Source organism: Rhinolophus sinicus, chromosome 2, assembly GCF_057876585.1.
Source record: "Rhinolophus sinicus isolate RSI-liver-muscle chromosome 2, RSI-T2T, whole genome shotgun sequence".
Taxonomy (NCBI): Eukaryota; Metazoa; Chordata; class Mammalia; order Chiroptera; family Rhinolophidae; genus Rhinolophus; species Rhinolophus sinicus.
The window spans coordinates 175152615-175165916 of NC_142502.1; the positions used below are offsets into that span (position 1 = coordinate 175152615).

Below are 13302 nucleotides of genomic sequence, written 5' to 3' on the forward strand. Positions count from 1 at the left end.
CCAATTGCCCCCTGTGGTATTCATCCTTCATTTCCTAAGGACATTCACATGGAAGCAGAAAGTAAAAGAGTGTGTTGGTTGCAGGGCCTTGCGTGTTCGGAAGAAGACCGGTGGTGAGAAGATGCCGGTACAGACAATTGGGGACATCCTGGCAGCCGAGCTGTCCCACATGCAGGCTTACATCCGGTTCTGCAGCTGTCAGCTGAATGGAGCAGCTCTGTTACAGCAAAAGACAGATGAAGACACGGACTTCAAAGACTTTTTAAAGGTAACTCCATCCTGGGACCGTAGGCAGGCCAGCCCCGTTCTGAGCCAGGGGCGGAGGCATCTAGGAGGGGGACAGCGGCCCACTCAAGATCTCAGCAACCAAGCCTGGTATCCCTGTCAGTTTCCAAAGGAAATACACATACAGCAAAGAATTTTCTGATGGCTTTGTGTTGCCTTTCGTGTTGAGTTGATTTTTCTAGGCACTGGGGCCATGATTTTGCCCATCTTTAAATAGCAGAGTGTTTTTAAACAAATCAGCTACTTTTTACTCCAAAAAAAATCTAAAATGTCACATTCTTAATGTTGTAAATTGTATTTATTTTATACCCATTTTATTCCATAAAGAATATAGCATAGCTTACTTCAATGTATAAAATGCAACAAGATAAAATAAATTTTAAATAGGTGAATGAATAAAATAGGACAAAAGGAAATGAGAGGAGGAAAAAATGGTGACACTAGGAATTTAGACAATACATAAAATGTGTAGCTGTGCTCATATACATCTATTGGAAGTATTCACAGATGTTGTCAAACCTTCCAGAAACCAATGAGAAGAGGAGGAAATGATTGGTTCGTGATGCCATGGTAAATTAAAAACAGGCAGTTGATAAGGAGAAGTAAAGCTAGGACAATGCTATGTATGATACAATGAATCAACAACATCCTTATAGTAACACAGCAATAAACTTAGTATGCCTGGTTGTTATAATAGACTGTCACTCTTTAAGAAGTCATTTTCATCGATATTATTCAGTAATAGAAACTATTACTACACATGTTAAAATTGTGAGGAAAATGAAAGTAAAATCTGTTTTCTTGCTTTTTTTACATTTCTTGTCGGTTTTGGGGGGTTCATGAAGTACTGCATATTGGAATCTATTACACAGTCACGGCAGTACCTTATGGGAGAATACATAATTTTAATATTTTCATTATCAGAAAAGAATGGAAAAATAATTAAGCATAGAATAGAAGCTGTATAAGCTAAAGATAAAAATTCCAAAAGAAACAGAGGAAGTAGTAAAGATAAAAGCGCAAAATATATCAATATATCCAAGAAAAGGTGCACTGAAAAGAACTAACAAAACAACTCTGGTAAATCTAATCGAGTAAGAGAAAAAAATATACAAACAAATAAAAACAAGAACAGATATAAACATATTTCTTCAACTAAAAGGGTATATGATTCAAAAATACATGCTAATATGAAAACATTAACAAAATTTAAACATTTGAAAACTGGTTTAATGAGATTAGCAAATCTGGAGGTACTGTTAACCAAAGAAAAAACTGAGTAACTTTCCCCAAAAGAAGAACTGGGTTTACTTGATGGATTTAATGGTGAACTCTTTCAAGTTATAAAGAAATAGGTTATTCCATATTATATAAACTCTTACAGATCATAGAAAAAAATAGAAAACCTACCTAATTCATAATATAAGACAAAAGTGGTCCTGACCCCAAGGCCTGTTTTTGTATTTGTATTTAATTACAAGAATGAAAAAAAAGTTATAACCCAATATTCCTTACAAATACAGTTGTTGAAAGCTTAATTAAAACATCAGTGAATAAAATTAAGGATTACATGAAAAAAAGAGGTCACATCACAATCAAATAGGGTCATCCCAAGAGGCAAGATAATAAGACAGGCTTCAGAATCCGACTGTGTGGATTGGAATCCCAGCCCAATCACTGGCCAGTGTGTGACCAGGGCAAGTTACTTAACATTTGGTGCCCTCAGTAACTGGAGATAATACTTCTAAAGTACATTAGCACAGAGACCAGCACATAGTAAGCATTTAATAAATGCCAATTATATTTATCTTCTTTATGAAAATCTCAGAGATACAAAAATGGTTAAATATAAGGCACTGAGGACAGAACCCTTCAACTTGTGATTAGGGTGGGAGGCAAGGGGTTGCCTAGAAATGAACTAAAAGAAACGTAAAAAGAAACTAAGATCCTAGAAACAAACATTGATCAGATTAGGTAAGTATAGAATTGTGAGTACATGTGGATGTTTTAAATAATCAATAGTAGAATGAAATGTAGGATATTTGCCTTCTAAAGCATAGTAAAAGATTTAAAAAAATTTTCCAAATAGTAATAGCAATGTAAATAGGATATCAGTGTCATCACAATTGTAACAATAGTAAAAATAAATACAAACTTTATAGTCTCATAATGGAAGGCATGGTGTTGATCATATTAAAAAGCAAATCTAACAACAAGCTATACTCTAAAATGCTACTTTAAAAAAACTCAGAAAATGTAGAAATAAAGAGCATGAAGATGCTTGGTATAGCTACATAGATATATCCCACAAAAAGAGGGGGCAAGTTTAATACCCAGTAGTGGGAAATGATCAGGTGAATTACAGTAAGTGTGTTTTTCAGTCACTGAAAACGGTCATCCTAGAGTTATAGCTACCCTGTCAGGTCCTGTGCTAGAACGCGGAGGAGGAGCAAACGCGGTGTGGTCCTTGGCCGCCTGGAGTTAACAGGCTGGCGCGGCATTGAGACACCGTAAGCGTGATACCTCTACCTGTGTCACCCAGTCCAGCTGTGGCGTTATGATGGAGTAGCCACAGGTTGTTTGGGGGCTCGAGAAGGATCCCTGAAAGGGAGGAAAGGCATCAAGGAAGGGCAGAGCCTGAACCAAAGGAGGTGTGATCTGAGTCTTCAGAGATGAGTGTGAATTAGCCAAGTGAAGAAAGGGCAGAGGGGCGAGAATTAGCAAAGGCTAACACATTCGTCATCTGGCACACAGCAGGTGCTCAATAAATGGTAGTGATTGTTCCTAATAAAGTAGGGGCAATGGGCAGGCAGAGGTGAGGGAAGGTAAGACTTATTTAGAAGAGAAAGAGATTGGTGTCAGTGGTGACTTGTAGGAGTGGGGGGTGGGGGCAAGTGAGTATAGAATGGTGCTACCAACTCAGACATAGAAGTAGGAGGCTAGGCTTTTATGAGGGGGGGTGAGGACTTTGTTCTGGGGTATGTTGAGGTATTGAGGTGCCTTTGAGACATCCAGGGAAGAAGGAGAGTAACGTGGCAAGTGTAGAGCTCCAGGGAGGGTCTGGGTTACAGACTCTGGGACTCAACTACCAGGGACTTGCAGCAGCACCTAGTTAAGAGTGGGAGGAGGAGAAGAAAGGTGACGAAGACAGAGGTCAGCGGGCTGGGAGGACAGCCGCAGGAGGCGGGTTCTGGAGGCAGAGGACGGAGCGATCACAAACTGTCAAATGCACGTAAGAAAGAATGGAGAAGCCCCCGCTGGGGTTGGGCACGTGAGGTGAGATATTCCTACTGCCCATCTGAATGTATCATTTTGGATCCTGAATTTTTAAAAGAAATTAGAAATCTAAAACGTGGTCAAAGTCAAGAGTAGAGCCATTGTTTTTTCCTTTTTCGTGGGGGCTGTGATTTCGTCACAAGCTTCTCAGTTATTTTGCAGAAGCTGGCGTCCGACCCTCGATGTAAAGGAATGCCCCTTTCCAGCTTCCTGCTGAAGCCCATGCAGAGGATCACCCGCTACCCTCTCCTCATCAGAAGCGTGAGTGTCCCTGTGGGACAGAGGCGCAGGACCCTGTGGGGTCCCAGAGGCTGATAGTCAGGGACCCCATCGCCCTGCCCCATGGTCTGACTCCACTGTGTGATGGACCAGGCACCGAGTGTGTGTGTGTGTGTGTGTGTGTGTGTGTGTGTCTGTGTGTGTGTGTCTGTGTCTGTGTGTCTGTGTGTGAGAGTGTGTGTGTGCATGCACATGTGTGTGTATAGGCACAAGCACGTGAGCACACACATACTCTGAAGGGCTGAGTCCTTGACGTGGGCCAATAGAAGAAGCGTCTGATGTCTGCTGGGTAACCTGTCCTCCCCCGGCCTCTCACAGTCACGGGTGTGTTTGTCTGGGCAGGTAAAGGCCCTCTCGGTCTCTGGCTGTAGAGCCCGTCTTGAGCCCAGGCGGAGTCCACCATTAGTGCCACCATGGGCTCCAGTCTTTCTGCTGAGACCTAAATTTGTCCACCAAGTGACCACTCACCTTTACCTGATGTCCCAGGAGTGTCCATATCAGCCTTAAACAGCTCATCATCATCTCCTCAACTTGCTGACTAATTAGTCCTAAAATCCATCCATCTTTTTGACACAAGAAATATGGGCCTCTTGAGCCACTATACCTTCTAAGGAGAAGGCAGACTTTATAAAGGATCATTCCACCAATAATCATTAATATATTAGTCATCTTACAAATAATCATTTATTTGTAAGACATAATATAAGACTTGCTTTTATTGATGATCCCTTGACCATTGGTCTGGAAGCCATGCTAACTCAGTACAGGCCTTGTTACAGAGCTTATGTTACAGTTATGATACCAAATTGACTCATTAGTACACATTAATCCACAGTCCCACACCTGAAATGCTTTGGGCCCACTGTGTTTCAGAGTTCGCAGAATATGACATCCCAACAAAGCCTGGGCCGCATTATCGCCAAACACACTGATATTCCTATGGTGAATAAATGAATAATCACTATCAATAGAATAAATAAATACATCTCTTCAGTTTAGGTCAGGTTTTACCACCAAATGAGCATTGAAGAAAAAAAACTTGAGGCTTTCAGGGCTGTTTCCCATTTGGGATTGTGAAAAGGGACTGTGGACTCGTGCACTAGGGGTCCCAACAGGAGGGACCCGATCATTTCCAGAGGGACCACAGTCCTTTGTATTCTGGCCTCGGTTCTTTTACTTTTGTAACCTTAGTTTGAAGTCACTTCAGAATGAACTGTGTTTCCCTAAATGCTAATGACATAATTTTATTGTATTCTTCCTGTACCAGGGGATTCATTGCTCTCATCAGATTTTTCAAAAGGATCAATGACCCCAAAAATGTTATGAACCATTGCTACTCATCAAATTCACACATTTTCCAAGTTGCAGCCAGTTTATACTGGAGGGTTCACTGCTTCAGTTACTGGGGGCCAGGAGGGAGGTGCCCTATAACACACGACCTGTTACCAAGCCCCAGCCGGAGAGCCACCAAAGACCCACACATGTCAGGGCACTTGATCCACGTGGCACTTGGCACACCCTGTTGTGAGTCACCTATCTCCCCAAGAACTGATAGGACCATGAGCTTCTCAAGGGCCAATGACTGCTTGGTCACCATTGTATTTCCAGCGCCCAGCATAGCACCCAGCTCATGTAGGCAGCCTCAGGACGGCTGGGTGGGGGGTAGACACAGGACATCCACGTGACACAGCCTCTCTTTTCTAGATCCTGGAGAACACCCCAGAGAATCATGTAGACCACTCCTCCCTTAGACTGTCTCTCGAGCGGGCAGAAGAGCTTTGCTCCCAAGTTAATGAAGGGGTTCGGGAGAAGGAAAATTCAGACCGACTGGAGTGGATCCAGGCACATGTCCAGTGTGAAGGTCTTGCGGAGGTGAGGTCTGTGGTGCTGACTTGGCTGCCACCAGGCAAGCTCTGGGTGGTGAACCAGGTTCAGGCCGCCCCCTAGTGTGGACAGTCTACACCTCAGCCCAGCCCGTGTGGACCCACCATCCTGCCCCCTCTTGGGCTGTCATCTTCCTTTCCTGTAAAGACAAATTTGATATTTGTTTTGAGGTCTTTGAATTCAGCTGGTCGAATCAGTATTCTGTGGCTATACATAATCATTTTCACCATGCCAGTTTGAACTTTGAAGAGAAATAAATTGTGTAAAGGTAAATGAGTACGGGCACGTTCCCAACTAGAAAATTCTACCACCGTACCCTCAGATCCAGGGCACGGGTCTGTCAAGGGATGCTGGAGTGGTTTGTGCAGAGACCTAACCAACTGACAATTTCTTTCTTTTTAAGCAACTTATTTTCAACTCCCTTACCAACTGCCTGGGTCCCCGGAAGCTTCTGCACAGTGGGAAATTATACAAGACGAAGAGCAATAAGGAACTCCACGGATTCCTCTTCAATGACTTTCTGCTTCTTACCCACATGGTCAAGCAGTTTGCTGTTTCCTCAGCCTCTGAGAAACTTTTCAGCTCTAAGTCCAACGCCCAATTCAAAATGTACAAAATGGTAAGTGTCACATTCCTGGCAGCAGCATCAGGAGCAGAATGAGGTGTTTCCTGTACCTTCGGGACCTCCTTCCTGGCCTGAGCCTTTGCTGACTCTGTGCCTGTTTCCAGACGGCTGACGCTTCTGTGGTCACTTCCCAGGGAAGAAACCGCAGTGTAGCTGGGCCTTCACTGCCCTGTGACAGCCGCCCGGGGACTCCAGCTTTGGGTTCTGGCTTCTCCCCGGCAAACATGCCCCGTGATCCCACCTCTTCCACATTAGCATCGGTGTCTCTGAGGCAGAGTGCCAAGTGCCACTGTGTGGAGAAGAGACCCTGGCACATGGGCAGTCACGGAGGCTCAGCTCCTGTCTGAGTAACAGCTAATCTTCCCCAGATGTTTACTTTACAAAAAGGAGGCAGTTTCTTTTTTCCCAAGTGAAAGGCTCCAGAAGCTAGACCCCTCTGTGCTTCTCCACAAAGCTCTTCAGCTCCGACAGAACTCTCTGTGGACGTAGGTGGGTAGTGTCCTGGCCTATCTCACAGCCTGTGTTTTGGCCCTAATTCTTTCAGCCCATTTTCCTGAATGAAGTCTTGGTGAAACTGCCCACAGACCCTTCCAGCGATGAGCCTGTCTTCCACATTTCTCACATTGACCGTGTCTACACCCTCCGAACAGACAACATTAACGAGAGGTCAGTCCTGACCACGTGTGACCTGCTTTGACATCTAGGAGAAAGGCTGGACATCTCCATCTGCCACAAAGCCATCTCCAGTCCGTGCTCAAGTCCTACTAACACTGTGTCCTCAGCCTCTTTTAACCAGTCCCCACGCCCCAGCCCCACTGGGGCCTTGTTCAAACGTGCTGGGTTATCGCAGCTGCCTCCTGACAGGGTTCCCTGCTTCTGGTCCCTCCTCAGGACCTTCCCACCGGGCAGATCCTGCACCGCGATTTCTGCTAAAGTCCCTTGGGTGACAGCCCATGCTCCTCTGGTCTCCGGGGACCTGCATTTTCCCTGTCTGTGTCCCACCGCCTTGCAAGTGCCTGCTGTTTTGTCAGCGGTCAAGAGCTGTCTAGACATTCTCAGCTCAATCCTCAATTAGCAAACAAGTCTTTGAGTTGAACCAATATCAAGTCTGTGATTGGAAACTTGTTCAAGCGGAGGTTAGCCAACGAGAGAAGATGGGTGCAGATCCTTGGGCTCCTGGTTGGACCTGTGAGGTGTGTGGGAAAGCCACCCCATGGCTGTGCTCTGCTTCTCCTCCAGGACTGCGTGGGTCCAGAAGATCAAGGCGGCTTCTGAGCAGTACATCGACACTGAGAAGAAGAAACGGGAGAAGGCCTATCAAGGTAGTGGGTGGTGCCCTGCAGGGTTGGAACCAGCCACCAGGGGCCCTGGAGGATGGGGTGGGGTCTTACCTTCAGGACACAGGCTGCTGCTCCTGCTCTTCCAGAGAAGGGGGAAACGGGGAATAAAAGCTGTGGATCAGACAGCAGAGCGCAGCTCAAGCGCTGCTGTCCCCTTCTCCCCCACAGCTGTTTCAGACCTCCTGGGGGCCTCCCTGAGCCCCCCACACCCACTTACTGCACAGCCAGGGGTCATCCAGTATGAGCTCCCACACCTCCCTTCTCTGTGGCAAAGTCTCTGTCCCTCTCCCTCCCCTCTTTCTTCACTCTTGTTTCCAGGAAGGGGGTCCTTTCAATGCACAACCAACCCCACCTCTGCGTGCTCCATTTTGCTCCATCAAACTCCACCTCTACGGCCTGTTCCCTTCAGCTCACAAACACTCTTATCCTCCTCTCCCACCCCGGCCCTCCCTGCCCCTCCCCCCAGACCCGCCCGTCCTCCCTCTCCCTCAACACCAGGACCTGGCCCTAACGTCCCCGACTCCTCCTCACTCACCAGCCTGTCACTGCACTTACTGTCCCCATCACTGTGCAGACGGCCTGCTCACACAGCACCAGTGACCTAACCAAGGCTGGGCACACTTCCATCCTCGAGCTCCGTGCACCTACAGGGAGGAAGTTGAGGCTCCTCCCTCCACCTGCACCCAGGACGCTCCTGAGGGTCCTCCTACCTCTGACTCTTCTTTCATCTCCTTCCTACCTCCTCTTCCTCCCACGTGGGAGTTCTGCCCTGGCATGAGCCTCTCCCGTCTCCCTTATCTCATCCCAGTTTCACTGGTCATGGCTGGGCTGCCTTCTCCTGAGCCCACACTCTACAAACACATCTGCTGGACTTCTCCTGGGTTCTCCTGGCATCACAAAGTGGCATCTCCAGTGGGATTAACTGGCCTCCTTCCAGAAGTAGCTGCTCCTGAGAATCCCTGGATGTCGTCCTCAGTCACCTGGACTGGAAACATGCTATCTGCCCCATGTATTCCACCCCATACACACACTTCTCTAGTGAGCGCCGAGTCCCGTATGTTCTCTCCATTGTTCTCTTTTCACTTGCGAGGTCTATTCCTTTCCCAGTGGCACAGCCGCAGTAAGACCCTCCCATCTCCCACCCAAGCTATCGCATGAGGTACCCCCGCTGTCTCATCACCCATCCCCTTCACTTCTGGAGTATTCGTTTTACAGGGCTGCTCTCAGCAGCTCTCTCCTTAAGCATCTTCTCTATCGCGTCCCAAATTAAGGACAAAGTTCTTACCCCAAACGCAGGGCCCATCCCACGGCCTAATTGCACAATTCACCTTTGAGACCCTGCCCCCACCCCCACCTCCAGGCATTCCTTCCCTGCCCAGCCCCCCACTCAGGTTCCTGGCTGCTATAGTTGCAGTTCTTCATGTGTTTTTTTACTCAGGTTTCCCTTATTTTGTTATGTATTCCTGAAAGGTATGTGTAAATCAGCTTTTGCTAATTGAATCGTGTTTTAATATTACTTTAAAGGCTTGCTATTGAAAAATCGGTGATTGAATCATTTGTAACGCATTACAGTGATCTCTTAATTTGTCAAAGATGTAAATCAGAGTTTTCCCATGTTTTGCTTAACGTCCGTATCTGTATGTATTGTTATGCATTTTCCACGTGGTTAATTATTTAGACATTTATTGATTACTTACTCTGTGCCAGGCCCCATGCTAGTCTCAACCAGGCCTACAAGGGGAATAGGGCCCAGCCCTGCCTTCAAAGGGAACTGAGTGCAAGTGCAGCCCCGAGGGCGGCCCTGGGGGGGCGGCCCCTTCTCACAGGAAAGTTCTACTTGCCCTGAGTTTTCAAAACTCAGTTGCTCACCAAGCAGCCTTTTTTTGGTTAGTTTTTAAACCCCTGAGGGTAAAACCTGCTTAACTAACTTCATATTTGCCCAGATAATCTTGAGTTCACTGACTCATTTCTCTCCATATTGAAAGCGCTTTTGGGTACCTCCTTAAATATTACAAGATCTTAAGTGAAACTGCTTTATAAGCTGTAGTGTTTACATATCATTGGAATTATGGTGAGTGGTTAAGAAAATAGACTTTGGTATCTGAGGCTTACGTTTTGACCCTGCCATTTAGAAGCTCTGTGTCGAGCATTTCAGTCTCTCTAAGCCTCAGTTTTCTCATATATGGAGATGGCAGTTATAAAGAGCTACCTTGTAGGGTAACCATGCAGTTTAAATAATTTATGTAGAGGTCTAGCTCATGCCCAACACAAAGTAAGTATCCAGTAAATGTTAGTAAGTGTCCAATACTGAGTGACTACAACGTACACGTTACTGTTTCCTAGGCAGCTGAGGGGTTAATACAAGGATGAACAAACAGTCTGTGCTCTACAGTGGCTCCTCCTTGCAGAGGAGATGGACATGACATGGAACCGCAGGCCCAGCAGGCCGTGGGGTGCTCAGAAGTCCTGAATAATGGATGCACAGAGGGGGGAAGGGGTCTGGGAGGTGAGGTGTGAGACTGGACCTGCGTCTTGAAGGATGAGTACGACACTGATATGTAGAGATAGCGGGCAAGGCATCCCAGCAGGTGCCCCGGTCCAGGCAGAGGCACAGAGCAGCCAGACGCTGGACTGCTGGGCCCAGGGCAGTGGCAGGGGAAGCTGGGCAGTGTTAGGGTGGCTTAGGAGACGGACTGTGAGTGTGAACCACTCAGTGTCGTCATTGTGCTGTGTGTGTCCTCAGAGAAGAAACTGATGTGACCTGTCTTTCTCTTCTGTAGCTCGCTCTCAGAAGACGTCAGGCATTGGGCGTCTGATGGTGCACGTCATTGAAGCTACAGAACTAAAAGCCTGTAAACCAAATGGTAAATGCTTCTTTCATTCAACAGATGTGGGAATGGCCCCACTCTTTCTGAGCATTGAATGGGAGGATTTTAAAAGTCATTAAAATGGGTATTGGCCCAGAATTATTATCACGCTGCTTCCCAATAAGCACCCATGTCCCGGCCCCAAGCCTCAGTGCTTCTAAGTGGGGGAAGCACGAAGCACGTAGCAGACACTTGCCAAGGCTTATGGAGTGCGGCTGGGGCATTCACGCCCACATCGCCGCTCCCAGGGTTGTGATGCCATCAGCACTGGGGACATGGAGACCCCCGGCCGATGTGGGCCCTCAGGCTGCGGCCTGGTCTGTAGACAAGCGTCAGCTTGGGTCCTGCTTCTGCTCAAGGAAGGCCCCGATGTCACTCATTTTACCTACGCAGCCACATGTGTCTTTGGTTTATTTTTGTTCAGGGAAGAGCAATCCGTACTGTGAAATCAGCATGGGCTCCCAGAGCTACACCACCAGGACCCTCCAGGACACACTAAATCCCAAGTGGAATTTTAACTGCCAGTTCTTTATTAAGGATCTTTACCAAGATGTGCTGTGTCTCACCATGTTTGACAGAGACCAGTTTTCTCCAGATGGTAAAGTATACCTCGATCAGGGGATCTGAAGTTTCCCCAACGCTCTAGAACCTAGGGTCTCGATCCAGGGAGCTCAGCCTTATTTCTGCCCCATGACACCTAAGGGAAATGACACGGGCCCTTGGTCATCAGCAGCTCATGTTGGCAGCATGTAGGGTGCCTTCCCAGGGGAGGGGGCAGCCTCAGGTGTGTTTCGGGTCTTTGACTTCTGTCACTCCCTACGTAGATAATACTCCCTGTGCTCCTGGCACCTATAGAATGGGTGAGCCATTCCCTCACCAGAGACACAGATTCCAACAGTGCAGTTCCCCTCCCAGCATCTGTCGAGCCTCCAGTCACAGTATCAAACATTAACCAGAAGTTACTTGTTTTGGATTTGAAAGTTGTCTGAATCCTGTTTCACACACTCCTCTTGTAGTTTTTTTTAACAGTTTTCTAAAGAAGAAGACTTTTGACTCTCGCATGTTTATTCACCAGATTTCCTGGGTCGTACTGAAATTCCAGTGGCAAAAATTCGAACAGAACAGGAAAGCAAAGGCCCTACAACCCGCCGCCTCCTGCTGCACGAGGTCCCCACCGGGGAGGTCTGGGTCCGCTTTGACCTGCAGCTTTTCCAGCAAAGAACTCTCCTGTAGGGACCTCGGGGACCTGCCCACTAGGCTGGGGCTGGAGAAGATGCCAGTGCTGCTCCCAGGCGGAAGGAGCGCCAGTCAGTCACTCACCTTCATCCATCACAAGACCGCGCACGCTGGGGCCCCTGTTTTATTGCACACTAAATCTCTAGCGATCTATGCAAACATAATCTGTCCTATAAATAAACCAAACCCCATAGCACAGTGCCTTGTATTAGTGTTAACATTTTGGCTGTGTTTAGATGCCAGGGTTTCCATTTTCAGGGCTGTAAAAAGTATTATGTGGAAATGAGGCATCAGACCACCAGACGTTACCACTTGGTTGAATGTGTCCACTGTGGGTGGTTTTGGTGACGCTGTAACCATTCCATGCCACGTGACCTCTGCTGGGTCACAGTCACTCAGGAGGTAAAGGATTGGGGAAAAATGCTGCAGCCTCAGTGCAGGAACAGCCTGATACCGAAATAGTGTCTACTCATGCACTGAATACAAACCAGAAACTTGATCATTTTATTCCTGATTAGATTTTATCATCCTCTGCTGAGACAATATAGTTTGAAATCTAAGGGGGAAAAGCTTGATTTACTTTAAATACTGTGAACTCTAATGATGCGGAAGATGTTTTTCAACTTTAATTTTCTGAAGTATAAATTATTATGTAAATTCCTTGTTTTTGCCTATTTCATAGGACGTGCATCTTTAAGCTTTATCAATGCCAATATGTACAGAAAGAGAATAAATATGTAAGTTCATGAATGTAACTTCTCTCAAAGCTTGACTGATTTACTTTCTACATGAAAGGCTCTTAAAAGGTAACTTCAGAGGTTGCTTGTAATGGAACCAAATTTCCTTTCTGCGACAGTGGGAGCAACCAGTGGAGACAGGGGGGGAAGGGGGGGCGCCCAGGAGACCCCGAGCCTCCTGCAGACTCTGCCATTGACTTGCTCTGTGAGTGGCAGGTTCACCCAGTTTCTGGGCTCTGTGCCGTTGGTGGCCTGACTGCATGACCTCTGTGGGAGCTTGAGTCCTTCTCCTGCCTGGTTGAGTAGAAACCTCAGGGGTGACTCAGGAGTAAAGAAAAGCACAGGTGTTCAGCAGCAGCAGCCGGCCCCCCAGCCCCTCCAGCTCCAGGGGCACCTGTCCTCCCCTCCTCCCCGCCACTTGCTGTCCTGTCAGAGCCACATCCTCACCTCTCAGAGCTACTCGCTCAGCCTCTGAATTTTCAAGTGTGACGTTTTGAAAGTTGATTTAAAAAAAAATAAAGGTCTTATACACTACATCCCTGGGTTAACGGGCACTCGTGGGAGGAGACTGTTTTGGAAAGAATCACGTCGGCTGTAGGAGCCCTGAGTTCTCAGGGAGTGGGTCTTCGGAAGGAGCTGGAGGAATAATATTCAAACGTCCCTCCACCAAGCTCCTGTTTCTGTCTAAGCATATCATTGGGCAAAGGAGGGCTGAAAACCATAATTCAGAATGTTCGAGTTTTTTTTAAATCCATCACTTCATCATTCCAAGT

General features: G+C 47.0%; 1 protein-coding gene across 7 annotated transcripts in view; it reads left to right on the forward strand.

The window, feature by feature from the left end:
• The window catches only part of ITSN2 (intersectin 2), a 122382-nt gene extending 109835 nt beyond the window's left edge, over positions 1 to 12547 (forward strand). For all 7 annotated transcript variants that reach the window (XM_088796257.1, XM_088796258.1, XM_088796259.1 and 4 more), the window contains 9 exons: positions 85 to 268; positions 3724 to 3822; positions 5545 to 5712; positions 6128 to 6343; positions 6894 to 7015; positions 7589 to 7671; positions 10470 to 10553; positions 10981 to 11154; positions 11632 to 12547. In XM_088796257.1, the coding sequence (XP_088652383.1) occupies positions 85 to 268; positions 3724 to 3822; positions 5545 to 5712; positions 6128 to 6343; positions 6894 to 7015; positions 7589 to 7671; positions 10470 to 10553; positions 10981 to 11154; positions 11632 to 11789 (1288 nt within the window). In that variant the 3' untranslated portion in view covers positions 11790 to 12547. The remainder of the gene's footprint in view (positions 1 to 84; positions 269 to 3723; positions 3823 to 5544; positions 5713 to 6127; positions 6344 to 6893; positions 7016 to 7588; positions 7672 to 10469; positions 10554 to 10980; positions 11155 to 11631) is intronic.
• Positions 12548 to 13302: the final 755 nt, after the last annotated feature.